The 26,553-nt window shown below is 40.1% G+C and overlaps 1 protein-coding gene across 1 annotated transcript; it reads right to left on the bottom strand.

Moving 5' to 3' along the window:
* Positions 1 to 424: 424 nt before the first annotated feature.
* On the bottom strand, positions 425 to 26,009 carry LOC140734475 (eukaryotic translation initiation factor 4E-binding protein 2-like). The gene is made up of 3 exons (XM_073058473.1): positions 25,720 to 26,009; positions 2,738 to 2,908; positions 425 to 890 (listed from the first exon to the last, which is right to left on the bottom strand). The coding sequence occupies exons 1-3, from the start codon at positions 25,850 to 25,852 to the stop codon at positions 859 to 861; spliced, it is 336 nt and encodes a 111-aa protein (XP_072914574.1). The 5' UTR covers positions 25,853 to 26,009; the 3' UTR covers positions 425 to 858.
* Positions 26,010 to 26,553: the final 544 nt, after the last annotated feature.

Genomic DNA, 26,553 nt, shown 5'->3' with positions numbered 1-26,553 from the left:
CCCCATTTACAGCAATTACAGTATTGTGCTTCTGAATTCAAAGTATTTTGACAGCTAGATCTGAGCCCATGAATACTTGTCACATTATTCTGAGGGCAGAACTTGCCACAGGCATTTCTTCTATAATTAGAGCTAGCTTTGAAAAATGAACTTGTGCCCCAGGTACAAGAAGATGGCAAAGTAGGGAGTGTAACTGGCTCATTGTGATGGGCTGCACAGTACTTCCCTGCTAACCTGTTCTCATGTACACAATATTAAAATAAAATGGAAAGCTAGTTTTACTTTCAAGTTGTACTTTATTTGGCCAAATGTGTTGCTTTGTTCCTGGGCACTTTGGAAAGAGTAGCACTCCACAATTGTACTTTATTAACAAACTAGGAGCCATGCTGAGAAAGTGCTCAAGTCAGGACACAACAAATTTAAATTTACTTATATTTCATTTTATTTCATTGGCTTTCCTTCTCCTGCTCTTTCCCCTCCTCTCAACACGAGTTACATCTCTGAAAGGTTAACCTTTAGCCTCGATTACCAAAGGTATATAAAATTGAAACCAGATTAAACAGATCAAGAACCAGAGAGATGCCCACTCTTTAGAAAGCTTGTCGCCAATTAGAACAGTAGATGTTCTACCACGTAAAACACGTGGCACACGCTTTTCACAGCATTTGGAGTAAGTGTCACTGTCTATAGCTTCACAGAAGTGGATGGGTTCCATCAATGGCAAAAACTGTTTGCATTTTTTTTTGTTAATATGTAGAGCTGGTGGCTTGGAGAAGACAATGGGTCGATGCACAAGCCCAAATGGAGAGGTTCCAGGACCAAAGCTCCTCACCCCGGAGGAAAACAAAAGGGTGTTCCTTAAATGTCCATCTCAAATTGGGCATCATCTCCTGTTACAGAAAACACAAAGAATGCAAGTGACCTTCTAATCAGTTCAAATCCAATAATCATCCTATGGATTATTTTTCTTGCTTTATTCCCTCATCTCCACCAACCATCTGCACCACCTCTGGCACTGCTCAACACTAGTTTCAAAATTAATATCTCTACTTGTTCTTCACCCATAGTCCATGTTAATAAGCTTAGTTGCACTATGATAAGGTCGATATCTTCATGCGCATATTTCACTGAATGGTTATTAATATTGAGTTCCACCTGATTTTCCTTGCTGGCCCATTAACAAGAAAGCCCAATGAAGTCCCCCAATTTTGTCCAGGGCCAGTTCCTGCAACAGCAATTGCTAATCAAGGTCTACTATAGTTCACTCAAGTTTGTATGATACCAATTGTGAACCTTGTTACTTAGTGTTGCTGTCTCTTGGCTCCATGTTCGAGTCTGACCCTACTTGCAGGGTATGCAGAATTTGCATATTATACAGCACAGAACCAGGCACTTTGGCCCATTCAGTCCATGCTAACCATCCAGTATAGCAATCCAATATACCAGCACTGAGTCCATAGGCTTCTATGCCTTGGTCATTCAAGAGCTTGTCCAGATACCTCCCTCTGCCTTCATCACTTTCTCTCCTACTATACAATAGATTCCACTACTATTTGGGAGAAAAATAAATCCTTCTTCAACCCCCTCTAGACCTTCAGTCCTCACCCTAAACCTATGCCCTCAAATTTTAGAACCTGTAACCTTTGGCTAAGTAGGACCTCCCTCTAACCTCCATGTTGCCTATCTTTAACACATTTCCAAATGTAGCTTGACCATGTCCCTCAAGACTTACCTTCAATAACTTCCCTACTATTGATGTTAGATTCAATGGTCTGGCATGAGTTGCTAGGGGGCTTATTCTTGCTGACCTGGTTGAATAAAGGTACTACATCTTATGTTTTCCAGTCCTTTGGCAACTCGCCTGTAGCCAGTGAAGATTTAAATATCTATCAAGGCCCCAGTAATCTTATCTCCCATGCCCTCCCTGTTACTGCACATACCGTACATCCATTGGGTGCCGGATCTGGTTTGTTCCCCAGATCCCAAAAGCTACCTTGTTTTTTTTTGCACTATTTATTTGACTCGAGTCCAAACTGACTACTGCAGATTACTCCTGGTGCAGAAAAGTGGAAGAGACAGAATAAGTTACAGCGCTATAGGGAAATATAGAGAGGGGAACAGAACTAATGAGATTATTTTGTTGGAAGCCAACATGGGTGGCTCTCAAGCCCTGATGAGTAAGCAAGCTACAGAGATTTTCACTAACAGGTGACTTCAACTAAGTTATTGCTACTGCAACTTTCAACACATTTTTTGTTAAGAGTATGTGGTAAATAGTAGAATTAAGCTATCCTCTGAAGATTTAACAAAATATTTCAGGTGAAATTTCCTAGCTTTGAAAAACAAACTTGTTATGGCAGTGCCCAACTTACAACCCATAGGAACTGTATGTATTATTATACCCATGATTGTTACTGCCTGCTCTCACCACACAAAATACTATCTAACCGCAAGCAAGTGGTGCAGGTGCTTCAGCTAAAGCAGGCACAGACAGAATCAACCACTGATTTCAAACAGCACAGGCAACACACATTTAGACTATGTACAAGTAGGAATGCTTGAGAAATCAAATACTTATCAGCCACTTCAATCTGCCCACGCCGACAGTGAAAGAGTGAATGCTTCACCCTTTTGTACTGTCTGGATGACTATAATTAATATCAATAATTTAATACAAAGGCAATTGTACCCTCTCCCACCAAACCAGCTTTCACTGAAATCTGAGCAATCCCCTTACCACCGGCCCCCTTCTCTTCATGGCTGTTTACATGGTTCACTGCTGGCTTCACTTCTGTGGTATTCGGACTTGTGACACCTGGGATGTTTGGGAGGTCACGCGGAGGTGTCCTGGCAACAGGGGAGTTGCGGCATTCCATGAGGAACTTGCGGTCATAAATAATACGTGTGCCTGCAACATAACAGTGATGCACCTGTTAGAACAGGGACGGAGGACTACTCTGTAACCATTACAAGTTTTATGGAATGTGGTGATTTTTCCAAAATGCAAGGCAGCCACAATGACTACATCTAAAATTGAAATTATTTTATTTGTCCAAGAGACACCAGACTGCTTCACGTCAGCACCTAGCATTAATGAGACTGCACTTTGAATAGTCCTGCACAGCAATTCCACTCAAAGTTTTATGCCTACTCACAGCTCAATACCAAAATAAAAAACTACTGTACACAAGTGAAACCATAGAGTATGGGAAAGGTTTTCATTTCAAAAGCTATTTTTAATTAACACCTCAATGATCTTTTGGTCTTTTCAGTAGCTGTTCTTTTATGTATTCCACTGTCTTCAAAACATTTACAAACAGCCTGCAGTCATGAGGAGAAGCACTCTTTTTATTTTTAAATCTGTCCGAGTTAAACTCTCATCTTTCTACAATCCCTTCAAGAATTTTAATTTTAGGGATGATCATATTTCAACTACGATTCCTGGTGGAGAGACTTACCAACCAGGTGTAGGATATGTATACAATCAGCAGATGGAACTGAGAGTATATCAAAAGACCAGAGTAAAACGCAAACATGACCAATATGAGGTTTTTATGCACATTACGGTTACACGTACACACCTACTTTTCTAGCCTTTATCATTTGTCCGTTTCAGGCAGTGTTTTTGGGCATATTTATTAAAACCGTCAGAAGACTCTCAATCATACTATAACACAAGCAAGTCTTCCTGCAGCATCACAGTTGTCCTATATGATATTCTGATAAAATTAGGCACCAAAGGCATTTGGCCTATCATGTCCATGCTGAGCAAGAACTGAGTAAGTTTCTACTTCTACCACCTTTGAAGTAGCAAACTCACCACCCTCACTGTTTAGTGAATTGTTTTTTTAACCCTCAGCTCCGCTCTACTCCTTTCACCAGATTCAGATTAGTTTATTGTCGTATTAACTATTGCCAGGGTACAATTAAATTCCTTCTTCACGTGAAGCTCAGGTAATAACAAGTATAACAATAAATGCAATGATTGTGTGTGAACAGAAAATAGTGCAATGGTTGTCTTGCAAACTGAAGAAGTGCAAAGAAAAATAATGAAGCGACAACACCAGACTGAGCGAGGTAAAATTACAAATGTGAGAACATGGCAGGAAAAGGGTGTGAAAGAGGTGACTTGGTTCACAGTCTGATCGCAGTGGGGAAGAATGAACTGCTTTACGTCCATTATTGTTGATTTAAGGGAAATAAGTGATTCCTTATCACTCATGCCAAAGCCATTTGTCATACAAATCTTCCCTCATCTCCTCCGTTCTAAAGAAACCCCTGATAGTCTCTCCTCCAAACATTAATTCTCCAGCTCTAGCAACATTCCCATGCGCATTCTTACATGTTCTTTCACATCCTTCCTCTGGTGCGGAGACATAACAAACCCTGTACAGACACTGTGAAAATTTTACCCTCAGTCAATAGAGGCAAATGTCCTGCTTTCCTTCTGAATCACATAATCTACTTTCGGGATATGTGGCATCTACATTTCTCATTCACTGTGTACTCTCTTCACTTGTTCATTAACTCCAAATACATTATCTGCCTTTTATTTTACAGTGTTCACTGGCATTGTAAGGAGTTTGAACGTTCTCCCCATGACCGTGTGGGTTTCCTCCCGGTGCTCCGGTTTCCTCCTACAATCCAAAGATGTTGGTAGGTTAATTGGTCACTGTAATTTGTCCCATGATTTGGCCAGGATTGAGTTGGGGGACTGCTTGGGCAAGAAGGCAGATTCCACACAGTATCTCAGTAAATATATTCTTGCCACCACTGATATTATCCTGCAACTTAGAACTTTCTGCCTATTGGCCATACAGCTTATTGTGGTATCACTGGCAAACTTCATAACTATGACCACAATATTCAAATTTGAATCATTAATTATTCCACCATAAAAGGGGCAGATCCTGAATCCTGCTACATAGAGCCATGCAGTTACTAAAACTATTATTCTTTTGCATCTTCTAACAAATCAACTTTCAATCTAACTTGCATTTTACATTCAATCCCTTGGGTTTTAATCTTGTGATCAACCTACCTCAAGGTCTTTGTCAAATGGCTAATATACTACAACAAATGTGCCAATCTTAATAGTACTCTTTGTTACAGTATCACGCTGGCCACCCACGATGTCCCAGTATCTTGAGATCTTGAGTAATCTGTGGCTCCCTTAATGCCAAACAAGAGGCTAACCCCGGGAAACAACAATAACACACAAAATGCTGGTGGAACACAGCAGGCCAGGCAGCATCTATAGGGAGAAGCGCTGTCGACATTTCGGGCCGAGACCCTTCGTCAGGACTAACCGAAAGGAAAGATAGTAAGAGATTTGAAAGTAGTGGGGGGAGGGGGAAATGCGAAATGATAGGAGAAGACTGGAGGGGATGGGATAAAGCTAAGAGCTGGAAAGGTGATTGGCGAAAGTGATATAGAGCTGGAGAAGGGAAAGGATCATGGGACGGGAGGCCTCAGGAGAAAGAAAGGGGGGGGGAAACACCAGAGGGAGATGGAGAACAGGCAAACAACTAAATATGTCAGGGATGGGGTAAGAAGGGGAGGAGGGGCATTAATGGAAGTTAGAGAAGTCAATGTTCATGCCATCAGGTTGGAGGCTACCCAGCCGGTATACAAGGTGTTGTTCCTCCAACCTGAGTTTGGATTCATTTTGACAATAGAGGAGGCCATGGATAGACATATCAGAATGGGAATGGGATGTGGAATTAAAATGTGTGGCCACTGGGAGATCCTGCTTTTTCTGGCAGACCGAGTGTAGGCATTCAGCGAAACGGTCTCCCAGTCTGCGTCGGGGCTCACCAGTATTTAAAAGGCCACACTGGGAGCACCGGACGCAGTATACCACACCAGCCGACTCACAGGTGAAGTGTCGCCTCACCTGGAAGGACTGTCTGGGGCCCTGAATGATGGTGAGGGAGGAAGTGTAAGGGTAGGTGTAGCACTTGTTCCGTTTATAAGGATAAATGCCAGGAGGGAGATCGGTGGGAAGGGATGGGGGGGACGAGTGGACAAGGGAGTCGCATAGGGAGCGATCCCTGCGAAAAGCAGAAAGTGGGGGGGGAGGGAAAAATGTGCTTGGTAGTGGGATCCCGTTGGAGGTGGCGGAAGTTACGGAGAATTATACGTTGGACCTGGAGGCTGGTGGGGTGGTAGGTAAGGACAATGGGAACCCTATCCCGAGTGGGGTGGCGGGTGGATGGGGTGAGGGCAGATGTGTGGGAAATCGGAGAGATGCGTTTGACAGCAGAGTTGATGGTGGATGAAGGGAAGTCCCTTTGTTTAAAAAAGGAAGACATCGTCCCATGATCCTTTCCCTTCTCCAGCTCTGTATCACTTTCGCCAATCAACTTTCCAGCTCTTAGCTTCATCCCACTCCCTCCGGTCTTCTCCTATCATTTCGCATTTCCCCCTCCCCCCACTACTTTCAAATCTCTTACTATCTTTCCTTTCGGTTAGTCCTGATGAAGGGTCTCGGCCCCAAACGTCGACAGTGCTTCTCCCTATAGATGCTGCCTGGCCTGCTGTGTTCCACCAGCATTTTGTGTGTGTTGTTGTTTGAATTTCCAGCATCTGCAGATTCCCTTGTGTTGGCTAACCTCAGGAACTTTTTCCCAACATTTTGCAATTAAGCTAACTAGCCTGTAATTACTTGACCTGCCCCTTTCTCCCTTTGGTGAAGAGGAGGAGCACATCAGTAACTTCTTGCTCCAGTATCATACTGTAGCCAAGACAGAACTGCAAGATGACAACCACAGCACACACCATTTCCTTCACTTCTTCCTTTACAACTTATGCAAGACCGCCGAATTATTCATTTCTATAAGTACTCGACCTCTTACTATATCCTCGCCAGCTCACTATTTCTATAACTTCCAGCAATTGATATTCTACCTCTTCATTGCCAGTGCTTTCACTATCTTTCATTTTTATGAAAATGGATGCAATGTAATCATCCCAAAGTTCACCACCCTGAAAACTGATTTGGTCTCTAATCGCAAACAAGAGAAAATCTGCAGATGCTGGAATTCCTAGCAACACACACAAAATGCTGGGGAAACTCAGCAGGCCTGGCAGCATCTGTGGAAAAAAGTACTGTTGACGTTTTGGGCCAAACTCTTCAAAAGTACTGGAGAAAAAAAGCTGAGGAGTAGATTTAAAAGGAGGGGGGAGGGGAGAGAGAAACAGAAGGTGATAGGTGAAACCTGGAGGGGGAGGGATGAAGTAAAGAATTGGGAAGTTGATTGGTGAAAGAGACAGAAGGAGATAAAGAAAGAAAAGGGGATGGGAAATGGAGAAGGGGGAATGGGACATTACCTGATGTTTGAGAAATTGATGTTCATGGCATCAGTACGGAACTTACCCAAATTATCAATTAGGTGTTATCCCTCCAACCTAAGTGTGGCCTCATCATGACAGTGGAGGAGGCCATGGATGGACTTAACAAAATAGTAATGGAAAGTGGAATTAAAGTGGGTGACCACTGGGAAATCCTGCTTGTTCTGGTGGATGGAGCATAGATGCTCGGCGAAGCGGTCTCCCAATCTACATCGTGTCTCGCCAATATATAGCAGGCCACACCAGCAGCACCAAACACAGCAAGTAACCCCAACAGACTCACAGGTGAAGTGTTGCCTCACCTGGAAGGACTGTTTAGGGCCCTGAATGGTAGTGTGGGAGGAGGTGTAGGGGCAGGTGCTTGCAAGGATAAGTGCCAGGAGGGAGATCAGTGGGGAGGGACAAACAAACAAGGAAGTCGCATAGGGAGTGATCCCTGCAGAAAGAAGGAAGTGGGGTGGGGGAAGGATGACGTGCCCAGTGGTGGGATCCCGTTGGAGGAGGCGGAGGTTTCAGAGATTATGCGTGGACATGGAAGCTGGTGGGGTGAGGGGTAAGGACAAGAGGAACACTATCCCTGGTAGGTTGACAGCAGGATGGGGTAAGAGTGGACGTGCATGAAATGCCCTGCTACACTGGACTCAAACCAGTTTGCCTATAAACAGGTCCGTGGAGGATGCCATCTCATTAGCTCTTGACAATGTCCTGACACATCTGGAAGGAAAAGGCACATACGTGAGGATGTTGTTTGTGGATTATAGCTCTGCTTTTAATACTGTCATCCCCAGCAAGCTCAACTCCAAACTCCAGCTAGGCCTCAGCTCATCACTCTGCAACTAGGACTTGAATTTCTTGCCAGAGTGTCACAGGCAGTGAGAGTGGGCCCTCACCTGTCCTCCACTACTATTCTGAACACTGGTACACCACAAGGTTGTGTATTGAGTCCCATACTCTACTCCCTCTTCACTTACAGCTGTGTACCTACATTTAACACCGATACCATCGTCAATTTCGCAGGCGACACAAAAGTGATCAGGTTGATCTCCAACAGAGACGAATCAGCATACAGAGCGGAGGTACAGAACTCAGCGAGCTGGTGCTCAGAGAACAACCTGTCTCTTAATACAGCAAAGACTAAGGAGCTAAATATCAACTTTGGAAAGTCACGGGATGACGAATACGCTCCAGTCTACATTAATGGAGACATAGTGGAGAGAGTGTCCAGTTTCAGGTTTCTGGGAATACACATCTCAGAAGACCTTACATGGTCCACTAACACCAAAACAATAGTTAAGATTGTTTTTTTCCTCAGGACGCTGAGTTTATTGTTTATTTATTTTATTTGTTTTATAGCATTGAGAACGAGAGTTGCAAACTCATTTTCGCTGTATTGGTGCATGACAAATTGTACTATGCAATGACAATAAAGATATTTCAATTTCAAATGGAAGAGATGCAGCTGAAAGTAGCATTGCTGGTGGAGGAAGGGAACCTCTTTCTTTGAAAAAGGAGGTCATCTCCTTCGTTCTAAAATGAAAAGCCTCATCCTGAGAGCAGATGTGGCAGAGACTGAGGAATTGAGAAAAGGGAATGGCGATTTTACAAGTAGTAGGGTGGGATGAGGTGTAGTCCAGCTGCACTAACTGTACTTTTTTCCCCCATAGACGCTGCCTGGCCTGCTGAGTTCTTCCAGCATTTTTTGTGTGTTGCTTGGTCTCTAATAGGATCGACTTTTATCTTTGTTACCCTCCTTCCCCTTAAGTACAGATAAAATACCTTAGGGTTTTACTAGATCTTACCTCCCACGTACTGTCTTTGCCTTCCAAATTTCCTTTTCAACTTCACCTGCATCCTCTACATTACTCTGGGTTTTCTGTGATCGAATTAATGAAGGACTCATAGACAAATGCAACATCACCAAAATGTAGAATTAGCCACCTGATAAAGCAACATGAAGCATATGACTAAAGGCAAGTATATAACAACACAAATGAGCAACTACCCAGTTAACCATTAAAAGCAGATGATCACTAGGCAGATGATCATAGACAATGCAAATTTTAAGGCAATACAAGACTAGGATTGGGCTTGTGAAATGTCTTCCCTTGTTTCACATTTTAGGGTATGTCTGTTCAATTGCAACTGGTAGACATGGGGTAATTTGATTACAGCAGCAAGTATGAGGGAGAATGAGAGGCATTTCTGGGGGTTGGGGGGAAGTGAGAATATATACCACCAATCCCTATGCGATATGACTCAGAACAAAAACAATGACATATTGCCTGGGGTAACCAACAAGCAAAGGGCACCAGAAACTGAACTGAGATTGATGGAGCCACTTCCATACGTTTGCCTGAGTGACTTAACTCAGCATATATTAAGTTCACATTGAAGCAATAAATATAAACTCCTGGTTACCAGAAATATTATACACTTGTGGAAATCGCATTAGAAAATATAACATGCCTATAAAACGGGAATGTAGAAATGTTTCCCCAAACTGCAATTTGGATTAGATAGCCAGTGGTGTAGAGGCAACCACAATGGACTTCGAGGTGCGTGGTCCCGGATTTGAATCCGGCCAACTCCTTGCACACTTTACATCTGTGCTAATTTGAGCACTGAGCTAGCAACTCGGCCTCATAAAAACAAACAAAAATACTAAAGAAATGGCAAGGTTGGGGCTAATATACCACAAAACAAGGGAGGGAACAACAACAACTATTTGGATGCAACAAATCCATTATATGGATTCCAAATGATTTTTACCTTGAATTTGGTCCCAACAGATAGTCCAATTTGAGTTGGCACTGTGTCTTTTTTAAAATGTACCCGGGCGCATTTCAATCCATGATAGCATTTGGATATAATACAAGGTCATTAAGAAGAAACACTTGTGAGAAATTTGGTATTTTGTAAACACAGGATCATATGGCCTCTTTCCTCGAGGTGACGGTGGGAAAGAAAACTTAGTAATTAATCACGCTTCTATACAGATGATGAAATGTTGCATTTTTCTATTAAAGGGGAGAATTTCACAATGGATACACAAGATAATAACTAATATTTCCTGGATTACTGCATTAAGTAAACCGTGTAGTGTTTAGTTTATACTGTCAAGTGGGGAAGACCCAACATGAGGAAGGTTAGGATAGGGGGGGCGTCACGTGATGACGTAGCGTCGAGATGTTGGGAATCCAGTTCTCTCGTAAAAAGTAATGAAATAGGGTTTAAATGAAGAAGAGTTAACAAATATCTACTGGAAACTATTTATAAGTAACTCAGGATTATCTTTTGATATGGCTCCTAAACCGAAACAGAAGAAAGTTACTACTTCAAAGACTGCGCAAATCGGCAGGGGAAAAAGGCCTAACCGTCTCGGCGAAGCCTTGGACTCAAGTTGGATCTCCTCCCGGCGAAGTGCAATGTCGGCGGACTCTAAGAAGAAACGGCAAGAACAATGCATGCGCGAAAGTATGCATGAACAGATATTAATAAAACTACAAATCCCAACTACGGCTGGAAGTGAAAATGGAAGTGAATCGGAAGTGGAATCAGACTCTTTGGGAAATTCAGAGGAAGAAGAAGAGGAAAAGAAGGAAGAGATTAAAGGAGACATAAAAGATATGCTGATATATATTATGAATGAATTAAAAGCTATAAGAAGGATGCAGAATAAACTCGATAATGTGGTGGAAAAACAAAAGAAGATGGATAATAAAGTTAAAGTGGAAGAAAGTGGAAGAAAACACTGAAAGAATAGCTAAGATAGAAGACAATAATCTTGCCTGGACAATAGAAAGAAAACGGATGTTGGAAAAAATAGATGCGCTTGAAAACTCTAGTAGACGCAATAATATCAAAATTGTTGGTCTTATGGAAGGTACAGAGGGAGAAAATCCAATAAAATCCTTTCAAGAATGGATTCCGAAAATGTTGGAAATGAAAGAAGGAAGCCAAGTAATTGAAATTGAAAGAGCACACAGAGCTTTAAGACGAAGACCTCAACAAGATCAAAATCCAAGATCAATTTTGATAAAATGTTTAAGGTACCAAGATAAAGAAATGATCTTGAAGGCAGCTATTCAAGGTGCTAAAAAGAGAAATGGGCCATTGATAATAGAAGGGAAAAGAGTTTTTTTTAATCCAGACATAAGTTACGATCTTCTGAAGAGGCTGAAGGAATTTAATCCAGTGAAAAAATCTTTATGGGAAAAGGGCTATAAATTTTTATTGAGCTATCCAGGAAAATTGATAATTTTCCTGGATAACGAAGAAAGAAGATTTTTCGTTGACTACTGGAAAGCGGAGAAATTTGTACAAGAATTACCTGATGTCCACGAAGAAGTAAAGAATTACAGAAATGAAATGGACTAATGATGAAGACTGAAACAAGGTTGGACTTGACGGACATTTATATAAAAAAATATAGTTGAGTATTAATTGGGAGTAGAGACATTAATTATTTTCTTTTTTTTTCTTCACTAATATATTTTGTTTTTTTTTTTGCGGGGGAGCTGGAGGAGCTCCTGATCGATGGCTGCGAGTTTCACGTGTACAATCATGGCGATTGCCATGACCCATAAAATGGGGGGGGGGGGGTAATGTTGTGTTCCTTTTTATTCGCAAAATTAGTGGGGGGGGGGGGAACTTCATTTTTTTTTCTTATATATTAGTTATCTTTCTTCTATTTTTCTTCTTTTTTGCCTGGATGGTTGGGGAGAAACTCATAGCAACATGGAGAATTTTAAAGAGTTCCCAAGGTATTATGAATGATTAATTTACTTAATTTTTAAAGTTTTAATGTTAATGGAATTAATGGACCTGTGAAAAGAAAAAGAGTTTTAACATATATTAAGAAAATGAAAGGAGATATAGCTTTTTTACAAGAAACACATTTAACAGAAACAGAACATAAGAAATTAAAGAGGGATTGGGTTGGAAATGTCATTGCAGCTTCATTTAATTCAAAATTGAGAGGAGTTGCAATTTTGGTTAATAAATCTTTACCAATTAAAATACAAAATGTAATAATTGATTCTGGGGGAAGATATGTGATTATACATTGTCAATTTTTTTCAGAATTATGGACTTTTATGAACATTTATGCACCAAATGAAAATGATGCAAAATTCATACAAGAAGTTATTTTGAACTTGGCTGATGCACATGATAAAATATTAATAGGTGGAGATTTTAATTTTTGTTTAGATTCAGTTTTGGATAGGTCAACTAAAATTGCTACAAAATCAAAAGTAATAAAACTAACTTTATCATTAATGAAAGATTTAAACCTGATTGATATATGGAGGAAAATTAATCCAAGAGAAAGAGATTATTCATTTTATTCAAATAGACATAAAACTTACTCAAAGATTGATGTTTTTTATTATCAAAAAATATTCAAGATAGAGTGAAAAGTGTGGAATATAAAGCAAGAATACTGCCAGATCATTCCCCCTTGATAATGACAATGATAATGATGGATAAGGAGGAATCGATTCATAGATGGAGATTTAATTCAAATATTAAAACGTCAAGATTTTTGTGATTTTATGAAAAAACATTCAATTTTTTTGGGATACAAATTTACATTCAGTTGAGGATAAAATTGTATTATGGGAAGCGATGAAAGCATATTTAAGGGGTCAGATTATAAGTTATACATCTAAAATTAAGAAGGAATACATGGCAGAAATAGATCAATTGGAAAAAAATATCATAAAGTTAGAAAAAGAATCTCAAAGATATATGACAGAAGAAAAACTAAGACAACTTGTTAATAAAAAACTACAATATAATACACTCCAGACATATCGTACAGAAAAAGTAATTATGAGAACTAAACAGAAATATTACGAATTAGGTGAAAGATCACATAAAATTCTTGCTTGGCAGTTGAAAACAGAACAGGCTTCTAAAACAATAAATGCAATTAGAACAAGTGTAAAATAAGGTTACATAAACTTTTAGAAATTAATGAAACTTTAAAAAATTTTTATACTGAACTATATCAATCAGAATCACAAAATAAGATTGCTGAGATAGATAAATTTTTATCACAAATAACCCTTCCAAAATTAAATTTGGAAGAACAGAAAGGATTAGATATGCCCTTTACATTAAAACAGGTTGAAGAAGCTTTAGGATCACTTCAGAGTACTAACTCCCCAGGAGAAGATGGTTTTCCTCCTGAATTTTATAAAAAAATTTAAAGATTTATTAATTCCTCCTTTTATGGAATTAATATACCAAGTGGAAAGAATGCATAAACTCCCACAATCTTTTTTAACAGCGATCATAACTGTATTGCCAAAAAAAGATAGAGCTCCTTTAAAACCAACATCATATAGACCTATTTCTTTGTTGAATACAGATTATAAAATAATAGCAAAAATTTTATCTAATAGAATATCTAAATATTTACCAAAATTAATACATATGGATCAAACAGATTTTATTAAAAACAGACAATCAATGGATAATATAACTCAGTTACTTACTATAATTCATTTGGCACAAAAAAGAGAGGAGATGAGTGGCAGTTGCTTTGGATGCAGAAAAAGCATTTGATAGATTGGAATGGGATTTTTTATTTAAGGTATTGGAAAAATATGAGTTAGGAAAATCTTTTATACAATGGATTAAAACCTTAAATACTAATCCTCAAACTGAAGTAGTTACAAATGGTCAGATTTCAACACCATTTTGCTTAACGAGGTCAACTAGACAAGGCTGCCCATTATCACCTGCTTTATTTGTATTGGCAATAGAACCATTAGCTGAATTAATTAGAACAGATTCAGACATTGGGGGCTTTAGAGTTAATCAAGAAGAATATAAGATTAATTTATTTGCTGATGATGTTTTGATTTATTTAACAAACCCATTGCAATCTTTGCAAAGATTTTTTTTTAGATTGGAAGAATATGGGGAAGTATCAGGGTATAAAGTAAATTGGGATAAAAGTGAAATTTTACCCCTTACCAAAGGAAATTATAATCAATGTCGATTAGTAACTCAATTTCGATGGTCAATAAACAGGATAAAATATTTAGGTATTAGAGTTGATAATGATGTAAAAAATTTATATAAACAAAATTATTTGCCATTATTAAAAAAAAAGAGGATCTTGATAAATGGATGATGTTACCAATAACATTAATAGGTAGAGTTAATGCTGTAAAAATGAATATATTTCCTAGATTGCAATATTTATTTCAAACTTTACCAATACAATTACCTCAGAAGTTTTTTCAAGAACTGAATAAATATGTAAGGAAATTTCTTTGGAAAGGAAAGATGTCAAGAATATCATTGGAAAAATTGACATGTAAATTTGATTTAGGAGGGTTACAACTTCCAAATTTTAAGAATTATTATAAAGCAGATCAACTTAGATTTATTGCGTCTTTTTTTGATGAAGAAAAACCGGCATGGATTAGAATAGAATTAGATAAGATAGGAGAAAACATATCAGAAGATTTTATATATAAATGGGAATCCAAATGGATACGGGAAAAAAAAGAATCTCCTATATTAAGACACTTGATTGATTTATGGAATAAGGTAAATATGGACGATGAGATAAAGAAATCTTTATTAGCAAAAAGAACTTTAATTCAAAATAGGCTTATTCCTTTTACAATGGATAATAAACTTTTACATAATTGGTTTCAAAAGGGGATTAAATATATAGGTGATTGTTTTGAAGGAGGTATATTGATGTCGTTTGATCAATTAAAAAATAAATATAAAATATCAAATAACACTCTTTTCTGTTATTTTCAATTAAAGGCTTATTTACGAGAAAAGCTGGGTCAAACAATGTTGATGCCAAAATCTAGTGAAATAGAAATATTAATTCAAAAAGGAAAAATTAAAAAATTTACATCTTGTATGTATAATTTGATTCAAAAACACAATTAAATCAGGAATTCATAAATCAAGACAAAAATGGGAATCTGATTTGAATGTTAAAATTGATGGAAAAAACTGGTCAAGATTATGTTATGATAGTATGAGAAATACAATAAATGTTCGACTTAGATTAATACAATATAATTTTTTACATCAATTATATATAACACCACAGAAAATAAATAGATTAAATTCAAATATGTCTGACCAATGTTTTCGATGTAATCAAGAAATTGCTACTTTTTTACATTCTACTTGGTCTTGTTTTAAAATTCAACCATTTTGGATAAATCTAAGACTTTTATTAGAACAAATTACTGGAGTACAACTCCCACATAGTCTAGTATTATTTTTATTAGGAGACATTGAAGGGACAATACCGAAACTTAAATTGAATAAGTATCAGAAAAAATTTATAAAAATTGCATTGGCAGTAGCCAAAAAAGTTATCACAGTTACTTGGAAATCTGATTTATATTTAACTATGCATTGTTGGAATAATGAAATACATAGTTGTATTCCACTTGAAAAAATTACATACAATCTAAGAAATGAATATGATATATTTTTGAAAATTTGGCTCTCATACCTACAAAGGATGGGATTAAATATATAGGTCCTTTGAAGATAAAATTATAAAGTAATTGGGGAAAGTAAAAATAAATATTAAAATTATTTTGAACTCCATGGAGCATGTGGGGATCCTCCGATATCCAGGCAATCTTTCTCTTTTTTTTCTTTCTTTAGATAAGTGTTAAGGGGGGGAGGGTTAAGGGGAGGGGGAGGGTTAATATTATTTTTCTCACTATTTTATCATCACATTTATTCTTTGTAATTTTCTTAAATTTAATAAATAAATATTTAAAAACAGGAAGGTTAGGATAAAACCAGGAACAAGTTAGCACAAGAGAATTGTTCAACTTCTCAATCACTGGTAGCTTAGCCACAGAAAGACACTGTACAAGCCAGTGCAGGTGAACAAACAGTTCATTGTTCTCACCTCCACCCACGATTGTATCTTAGCTGTCAACATGTATAGTCATGTTACATTAACAGGGCTAGGTGGTACTCACGCCCTGTTTCCGGAACAATTTCAGGACCAGTGCCAATCAAAGAGTAAATAGTTGGCACAGAAAGCTTAGGTGAAAACATTGAGAAGATTTTCTCAAAAATATATTTTGATCTTCATTAGTGATCAGTTACAAAATCATAATAAATCAGTTTATCTGCCAATAATCATTCGATAAGATTTGAAAGTTACCTTTAATTGCTTCTCATATCTTTAAACACAGTAGGATTACTTGAATTTGTGTGACACATATTAGTTTTCGGAACTAAACCAATGTTATCCAATACCTTCAATTAATCTTTAGGTTGTGATCATTGACAAAACTAACTGTAAGTGCAACATGCAGAGGTCACACTTCTCTGTGCTGATGACAATAATGCAAAAAAATCTTGCTGCACCGATTTATGCAGCAATATCTATATGACCAATCAATCAATATTTAAGCCTGCTCTAATATTTAACTAGGAAAAGGGTTTAAGGCCAAATTGCCAAGAATGCAGACTGGAGACAGCAGCATTTCCCCAAACGTAGCCAGACATGTAGGTCTCAGTTCCAACACTGCTTCCAATTTTGATGATGCAAAATAGTCTCCTGCACAGGGACCGAGAGGTCAAGTATCTAACCATCGCTATCTGGCCTTATTGACAGAATGTGGATTTAGCTGTTAAACTGTTTACTAATTCCTATTACCACTAAATTGCAAGAAGCAAATGATATAAACCTTCAGATATAAAAGCGTAACTAATCAACATCTCACTTGACAAACCTTAAGTCATCTCAAAGCATTAAGGATTAATCACTTTTTGATGATAAATCATGCTTCTTAGCATCCTCTGGACTCATACGCACCACAAGAACCAATTTTCCCAGTGCAACATTTGACCCTTTTGGTTACAGGGGGCTGAGAACTCAGGGTCATTCACTTACCAACTAATCTGCAGTACTGCCATTTAAACAAAACAGTGGAGCAGCATTTCTTAAGTATGAAGAAATGACTGATAAAGCTTCCTGCATGTTACTGATAGAGATCTGGAAAGGATCACACCACATCCTCTAGAAGAACAGTGTCCAGTAAAAGATAACAAGCAGACATTTATCTTCTCATTAATTTTGTCTTCTGCCTCACCAGCAGAACACAGTGCCTGGCTGAGGAACATGATAATGAACAAGATTCCAACTGCCAGTTCATCTGTGTTAAAGGATAAGTTCGAGACCAATCATTAATTGCTCTAATTGTCCAACCTCAAACATTAACTATTTGCACTACAGGTGAAGATGAAATTAGGAATCTTACTCTTTGGTAAAGGGATGTGAACAACTGAACATTATTCAGCACCATAAGTAAACGATCATCATTCTTTGCTTAGCCTCTGGGTTTGTACCAACTAGCTGTGCTGGAAAGATGCAGCAGCAACAGTCATCATAGAGTCATGGAAAAGTAGAGCACATAAACAGACCTTTTGGCCCATCTAGTCCATGCCAAACCATTTAAACTGCCTACTCCCATTGATCTGCACCTATACCATAGACGTCGATATGGACCTCTACCATCCATGAACTTCTCCTAAATGTTGAAATAGAGCTTGCATGCACCACTTGCACTGGACAGTGAACTGATAGAAGTGACAGTGACAGGATGGCAGAGGAGATGTAGCAAGACAGCTTATGGTGAACATTGGAATGGTTAAACCAGGTGTCTTGCATATCTGTTAAATTGAGCTGGCTATCACCAGGATGAGAGTTTTAATGCAGAGATGGTCATCAAAAGGTACTGTATTCACTTCTTGTAGAGAAGGCAATGGAGAGCAGCCCCCTTCCGGTCCAATGAGCTGTATCACCCAACAATCCACCTATTTAACCCTAGCCTAACCACAGGATGATTTACAATAACCATTTAACCTACTACTGGACTGTCAGAGGAAACCCATGCATTCAGAAGAGGAACTTACAAACTCCTTATGGATGATGCTGGAATTGAATTCCAAACTACACTACCATGGTACCCTAAACTGTGGTTTTCAATAGAAAGGAAACAACACATCTCTATAATCTCATCAGGGACAGCAAACAATCCAAACTGGTCTCAGAGTGGCATATACTGAGCAACTGTTGCATTCTACACCCGGTACCTGATACAATTCCAATTCCTTTTCCTCTCTTGTACAATATCCAACAAAGAACAAAGATTAGAGAACAGCACCTGCAGAAAAAAGCCACCACAGCACTCTTGTACAAATATGGTGAAAGGAATTTTTCAGATACCACTTGCTTTTGAAAGGGAATCTCGAAATTGTCTGGGTATCTGAAGACCTGGTAGTTGCCACACAAAACAATGTAGATTACAACAACAAATAATCTGTTGGAGAAACTCAGTGGGTCATGCAGCATCTGAGGGGGGAAAGGAATCGCTGAAACCCTGAATCAGGACAAAGAGTGCACAGGCAAGATGGTCAGTATAAAGGGGCAAGGCAAAAAAGGATTCTGAAGTGATTGGTGGACTGAGGGTGGGTATGAGATTGGAGTCTTCTGGATATTGTGAACTTTCAACCTGTTCACTATCATGGACAAGTTTCAAGAAGCGGCTCCTCAAGAAGGTGGCATCCATCACTAATGACCTTCATCATGCAGGACATGCCCTCTTCTCATTATTACCATTGGGGAGGTGGCACAGGAGTATGGAGTCCTATGTTCAATGATTTAGAAACTGTTTCTTCCCTTCCCCCATCAGATTTCTGAATGATCCATGAACCCAACCTCATTATCCCTCTTTTTTGCACTACTATTTATTATATTTATAGTAATATTTATAACATTGTACTGCACTACTGCTTCAAAACACCAAATTTCACATCAAGGACATCAGTGATAATATAGCCAATTCTGACTGACCGGCTCCTCATAATGGATCATGAAATTGAGAAAATTAGCCAGCATTCCACTCATAACTTTTGGCATTGAGAAGTGAGTGAATGCTATTAGGCAAGGAGAGTCTCAGCTGGGTGATTTCCATTATTGTTTCATGCATCAGACCCACTACTTGCTGAGGAGTTTTTATGAATGAAAACAAATTAAGATAAAATTATGGACAATAAAGGTGGTAGGGTTAGAGACAGTGGGACCACAAATACCAATCAAAAGGTTAATTGGAAGCTACATGACCATTTTAGTGATTCTTTTAATAAAATTGAAAATGCAAACACACTCCTTACATAATGACATTAAGCCAATTTTGCAGGGCACAAATCTTCAGCCAGTATTAAAAATCACAAAAGCCATAAGACTAAATAAAGCTGTATTTAATAGGGTGTTGTAATCAGCTGCTTCACAACAGACTATCAATAATGGTTTCAGCATTCATTTACCCTAGGTTTGATCACAATTAATTACCATTGCTGCAGTGCTGGAAGTAACTGTATAAATGTACCAAATAAGTAAATCTTCAGATGTAACATATTCTGACTTTATGGTTTGTAAGACCTAAACATCTTAAATCAAATTTGTTATGATAACATGTTAGCAACTGATAAAAGCGGAAGAAAATTCAGCAGCAAGAAACCCCCAAAAAACACTACACTATCTAGTACAGATTAAAATGATCTTTCGTGGAGGATTAATGGGACAGGGCAGAATAGTTATATACAGTGCCTGCAAAAAGTATTCACCCACTCCCCCCCCCCCCCACCCCCGGAAGTTTTCATGTTCTATTGTTTTACAACACTAAATCACAGTGGACTTAATTTGGGGTTTTTTTTGATACTGATTAACAAAAAAAGACTCTTTCATGTGAAAGTGAGAACAGATCTCTATAAAGTGATGTAAATTAATTACAAATATAAAACATAAAATAATTGATTGCATAAGTATTCACCCCCATTTGATATGACACAGCAAACTATCACTAGTGCAGCCAACTGGTCTGAGAAGTCACATCATTAGTTAAGCAGAGATCTGTTTTTGGACTGTGTGCAGTCAAGATGTTTCAATTGATTGCAAAAAGATACACCCGTATCTGGAAGGTCCATATCCTGGCAATAACGACACTATGAAGGCAAAAGAACACTAAGCAACTCTGCATGTTATTGAAAAGCACATATCAGGAAATTTCAGGAGACAAGAAAAGGAAAGAATATGGCACAGCTGTAAATCTACCTAGAGTAGGCCATCCTCAAAAACTGAGTTACTTTGCAAGGAGACTGGTGAAAGAAGCCACCAAGAGACCTACGACAACTCTGGAGAAGTTACGAGCTTCAGTGGCTGAGATGAGGGAGTGGCAGACAGAAAGCCACTGTTGAAAAATACTCACATGAACTCTCGGCTAGAGTTTGCCAGAAGGCATGTGGGAGACTCTAAAGTCAGTTGGAAGAAGGTTCTATGGCCTAATGAAACCAAAATTGATATTGTTGGCCATCAAACTAAACACTATGTTTGGAGTAAGCCGAACACCACACATCATCAAAAACACACCATCCCTACCATGAAGCATGGTGGTGGCTGCATCATGCTGTGGGGATTCTTCACTGCAACGGGCCCTGGAAGGCTTCTGAAGGTAGGGGGTAAAATCAGTGCACCAAAGTACAGTCGGCCCTCCTTATCCGCGAATTCCGCATGCGCGAATTCAACCAACCGCAAATTGCGAAAACCTGGAAGTGCTCTTCCAGCACTTGTTGTTCGAGCATGTACAGACTTTTTTCTTGTCATTATTCCCTAAACAATGCAGTATAACAACTATTTTACATAGCATTTAGGTATCATAAGTAATCGAGAAATGATTTAAAGTATACGGGAGCATGTGCGTGGGTTATCGTGGATCAGGATCGAAAAAATCAGAAGTTCTGTTACTTAGTGAGTTGGAACAGGTACATCTGGTATTATTTAGCTTCAGTTAGTCAAACGTTTGTCTTAGTATATAGTATATACTTTACCTTTCTATGCATATAAAGCACTTAAGAACGTATGTTTCAGCGCCGGGCTCGGGAACTTCTTCCCGAGTTCAATCCAGTGACAGATCGCTCCCGAGTGTGCTCTCCACCGTGCCGGGTTGATGTGAGGATCAAAACCCCAAAACCCAATAAATTAAACCACTGTGTTGCTTAATAATAATTGTAGCTTTCATCGGGGCAGAGCCTTTCTCACTTTATCCTTTAAAGTGGAAAACATCCTGTATTGTCCCGGTACCGAAGAAACCACAACCAAAGGAGTTGAATGACTTCAGACCTGTTGCCTTGACGTCGCACGTGATGAAGACCATGGAGCGGCTGATAATACAGAATCTGAGGCCACAAACCAGGCACGCCCAGGATCCTCTTCAGTTTGCGTATAAGGAGAAGGTGGGAGTGGAGGATGCTATCACGTATTTGCTGCACAAATCACTCTCTCACCTAGAGGGGGTCAGTTGTGCTGTGAGGATTACATTCCTTGACTTCTCTAGTGCCTTTAACACCATCCAGCCCAAGATCTTAAGGCACAAACTAACGGAGATGGGAGTAGACTCTCACATGGTGGATTGGATAGTGGACTACTTGACAGATAGACCTCAGTATGTGCGGTTGGGAGACTATAGGTCTGACACGGTGGTCAGCAGCACAGGGGCGCCGCAGGGAACCGTACTCTCTCCGGTCCTGTTCACCCTGTACACATCAGACTTCCAATATAACTCGGAGTCCTGCCATGTGCAGAAGTTCGCTGATGACACGGCCATAGTGGGGTGTGTCAGGAATGGACAGGAGGAGGAGTATAGGAAACTGATACAGGACTTTGTGATATGGTGCAACTCAAACTACCTGCGTCTCAATATCACCAAGACCAAGGAGATGGTGGTGGACTTTAGGAGATCTAGGCCTCATATGGAGCCAGTGATCATTAATGGAGAATGTGTGGAGCAGGTTAAGACCTACAAGTATCTGGGAGTACAGTTAGACGAGAAGCTAGACTGGACTGCCAACACAGATGCCTTGTGCAGGAAGGCACAGAGTCGAATGTACTTCCTAAGAAGGTTGGCGTCATTCAATGTCTGTAGTGAGATGCTGAAGATGTTCTATAGGTCAGTTGTGGAGAGCGCCCTCTTCTTTGTGGTGGCGTGTTGGGGAGGAAGCATTAAGAAGAGGGTCGCCTCACGTCTTAATAAGCTGGTAAGGAAGGCGGGCTCTGTCGTGGGCAAAGTACTGGAGAGTTTAACATCGGTAGCTGAGCGAAGGGCGTTGAGTAGGCTACGGTCAATTATGGATAACTCTGAACATCCTCTACATAGCACCATCCAGAGACAGAGAAGCAGTTTCAGTGACAGGTTACTATCGATGCAATGCTCCTCAGACAGGATGAAGAGGTCAATACTCCCTAATGCCATTAGGCTTTACAATTCTACCGCCAGGACTTAAGAACTTTTTAAAGCTATTATTAATGCTTTTTGAGATGGTGATTTAGATGCATATCATATTTTTTTTTACTGAGTTAAGTATTGTATGTAATTAGTTTTGCTACAACAAGTGTATGGGACATTGGAAAAAAGTTGAATTTCCCCATGGGGATGAATAAAGTATCTATCTATCTATCTATCTAAAATTGTTCCGATTGTTGACCGACTGTAGCCTAACACTTTTCCAATGAGAATGGCGTTTTATCTCTTTCCGATCGCTTTATTATTTCCACTTTATTTTCAATCGCGATCATGGTTATTTTCGTGAACAGAAACACTGCGGATTCAGAGTTCTGTCGCTGGGTCCTAATGTCCACCGCACTGAGCCACATTAAATAAGGTCTGGGGTTCTGCTGGGTCCTAAGATCCACTGCATTGAGACAGGTTGAATAAGGGACTTGAGCATCCGTGAATTCTGGTGTCCGCAGGGGGTCCCAGAACCAATCCCCCGCGGATAAGGAGAGCCGACTGTATGGAAAAATCCTGGAGGAAAACCTGATGCAGTCTGCAAGTGAACTGCATCTTGGGAGATTTGACCCCAAGCACAAAGCCAAAGCTACACAGGAATGGCTTAAAGACAACAAAATTATTATCCTGGAGAGGCCAAGTCAGAGTCCATACCTCAAACCAATTGAGAATTTGTAGCTTGGCTGTTCACTCACGATCACAAAGCAATCTGACAGAGCTTGAGCAATCTTGTAAATGGGGAAAAATTGCAGTATCCAGATGTGCAAAGCTGACAAGAGGCCTAGCCATACAGACTCAAGGCTGCAAATGCTGCCAAAGGTGCATCTACTGATGAAAAGGGTCATCAGTAGATGAAAAGGTGCATCTACTGATGATCTACTTCTGCAATTATTTTGTGTTTTATATTTGTAATTAGTTCAGATCACGTTGTAGAGATCTGTTTTCTGTTGATCAGCATCAAAAAACCCAAATTAGATCCACTGTGATTCAGTATTGTAAAACAATAAGAAAAATTCGGGGGGGGGGGGAATACTTTCAAAGGCACTGTATACAAATTATTTATTCCTTACACACCAATGAAAATGCTTGCACTTCTATTATTCCTGTCATCTCCCTGTTAGAACATCTTGAAGTAAGCAAACCTCGAAGAATCTTTTTGTGATGTGTAATAACTGCCGTGGAGTAGAAACCATTACATCCAACTTGTGTTGAACAGCAGCCCAAAAACAGATAATGTCAGATTATCTGTTTTGGTGATACTAAGTGTGGGGTAACTTCCTCGTAATTCTTCAAAATAACTTGATGGGATCTCTTTCTTTAATCTTTGTGGCCTTCTCACGTGAACAACAAACACCTTCAAAACCATAATTCCAAACAGACTCATCTCCAAACTCCTGGGCCTAGTAACTCTGCACCCAGCTCTGCAACTGGCCAACAGATCACACAGTCAGCAAGGATAAGTCACAACACCTCCACGATGAATTTCATTCCTCATAATGCCTTACTACACTCCCCATACACTCATGAAAGCATGGCCAAATTCTACCCTAACTTCATTGACAAATTTGCAGATTATGCCACCGTAATGAGCTGGATCTCAGACAATGATGAGACCTAGCACAGGAAGGGGAGAGAGAGCCCAGTGGCAAGGTGTCAACAACAATTTTCCCTCAATGTCAACAAAACAAAGGAGCTGGTCACTGATTTCAGGAAGCTGAGTGGAGCGCATGCCCGTGTCTGTGGCAATTGGTGCTGAGGTGGGCATGGTTGAGAGCTTCAAATTTCTAGTTGTAAGTATCACCAACAATTTATCCTGGTCCAGTCATGTTGACATTAGAGCCAAGAAAGTACTTCCACAGAAGGCAGAAGAAATTTGACATATTCATATCGACTTTTACCAAATTTACTAATGCACTACAGAAAGCATCCTATCCCAGATACATTACATTTGATGCTTTGGATTTCCAGCATCTGCAAACACTCTTGTGTTTATGATAATATTAATAGCTCCGCTCCAGACCAGAAAAAACCAGAGTTGTTAATATGTCCCAGAACGTCATGCAAACCAGCCTCCCTTCCAATACCTCCATCTACACTCCCCACTGCCTCAGAAAGGCAGCCAACATAATCAAGGACCCTGTCTTGCTCTCTCCTCCCCTCTCCCATCAGAGAGAAGACACAAAAGCTTGAAAACGCATACCACAAGCCTAAAGGTGATCTTTTACCCCACTGTTATCAGACTCTTGATGGACCTCCCATATGCTAAGCTGAAGATGAGATCTTGATTTCCCAATCTCTCCTGTTGTGACCCTTGCACTTTCTCTGTTGCTGCTGATGGCATGCAAACAAAAGTTTTTATAGTACATATGTAAACAATTCCAATAGTACAGGACTCCCTGTCTTGGAGTGTAAACCTTGATTTTTGTATTCAAACCTCGAACATGGTGTTCGAAACACAACATGGAAGAAAAGTACGAACCCTCCTGAAATCTAAACATTGATTAAAAAGGCTATAATTAACCTGGTCCTCAAACACGACCCCACGTAAAGTTACACACACAAAATGCTGGAGGAGCTCAGCAGGCCAGGCCAGCATCTGCAGATTTTCACAAACAAGAGAAAATTTGCAGATGCTGGAAATCCGAGCCACACACACTGGAGGAACTCAGCAGGCCAGGCAGCATCTATGGAAAAAACGTATAGTCGACGTTTGGGGCCAAAATCCTTAGGCAAGACTTCAGATTTTCGAGTGTTTGTCAACTGGTAATGTTAGTCGCTTTAATACACGTTGCTCTACGTCAGATTTCAAATAAAAAAAATGTTGACACACGTGTTGCCCTGGCTTCTTCCAGAGAAACGCAATGACATGCAACTGGAGGTTGATTTTTCAAACACCGAACGGGGATCGGGTTTGGTGATAGTGGGAGGAAAGGAGAAAGTTTAGAAGTGGGTCGAGGTCAGGAGTGCGGCGATAGGCCGAAGCCCACTAAGGTCTTACCTCCTGGGGTGGTGCTGAAGAGGGTGCCCCCGGGGGTGGTACTGAAATCGTGCGGTAGCTGAGCCGCATCGCTGACGGTCACCCTGCGGGTGGGAATGGCGCGGCTCTCGGTCTTCTGAGCTGGGCCAGACATCCTCGCGTCGCCTCAGCCACTCGCACCGGACGGGGCACAGGAAGGCAGGGCCTGATCTCACTCACTCACCCACCACACACACTCCCTCCCTCACACACCCACTCCCTCCGCCCGCCGGGACCTCACTCAACCCCCCCCAACCCCACTCACTCACTCACTCACTCTCGCCACCAGGCCCCAGCACGCCGCCACTGACAACATCCGCTCGGGCGTGGCGGAAAGAACCGAGCGCATTCGGGGCCAGCCGACTGACCTCGGCTGCTGCAACACCTTCGGCGACGGGCGGAAAGAGCCGAGCTACTTCGTGAGATTTGTCCACCACGCTCCCAGCACGAGTACTGCGCCACTTGCGGCGAATGGACGGAAAGGGCCGAAGGACTTCGGGCGATCTGTTTCCAACCACCAGAACTGAGCTTTGCATCATCTTCGGTAGTGCGGCGGAAAGAGCCGAAGACCTGGCCTTCTGACAGTCGGAGGGCGGGTCTATGTAGAATGACAGCGGCGCTTCCACAGCGAAAGTACTCTGGCTTATTGACAATCTTCAAACTTCAAAGTAAATTTGTTATAGAAGTACATATATGGCTCCAAATACAACCCTGAGATTCATTTTCTTGCGGACATAATAAAAACAATAACCATAACAGAATCAATAAAAGACAGTGTGCAAGGCAACCAAGTGCCAATACAAACTGGAGGGAAAA

The sequence above is a fragment of the Hemitrygon akajei genome, chromosome 1 (assembly GCF_048418815.1).
Source record: "Hemitrygon akajei chromosome 1, sHemAka1.3, whole genome shotgun sequence".
NCBI classification, from domain to species: Eukaryota; Metazoa; Chordata; class Chondrichthyes; order Myliobatiformes; family Dasyatidae; genus Hemitrygon; species Hemitrygon akajei.
This window is presented reverse-complemented; position numbering and strand designations above follow the sequence as displayed.

What these genes read in the sequence shown, in the direction of transcription:
- LOC140734475 (XM_073058473.1), bottom strand. Translation starts at nt 25,852, where the DNA reads ATGTCTGGCCCAGCTCAGAAGACCGAGAGCCGCGCCATTCCCACCCGC. An exon ending in CTTCAGCACCACCCCAGGAG is followed by an intron (nt 2,909 to 25,719) that starts GTAAGACCTTAG and finishes GTTATGTTGCAG; the next exon opens with GCACACGTATTATTTATGAC. An exon ending in TGAAGAGAAGGGGGCCGGTG is followed by an intron (nt 891 to 2,737) that starts GTAAGGGGATTG and finishes TTTCTGTAACAG; the next exon opens with GAGATGATGCCCAATTTGAG.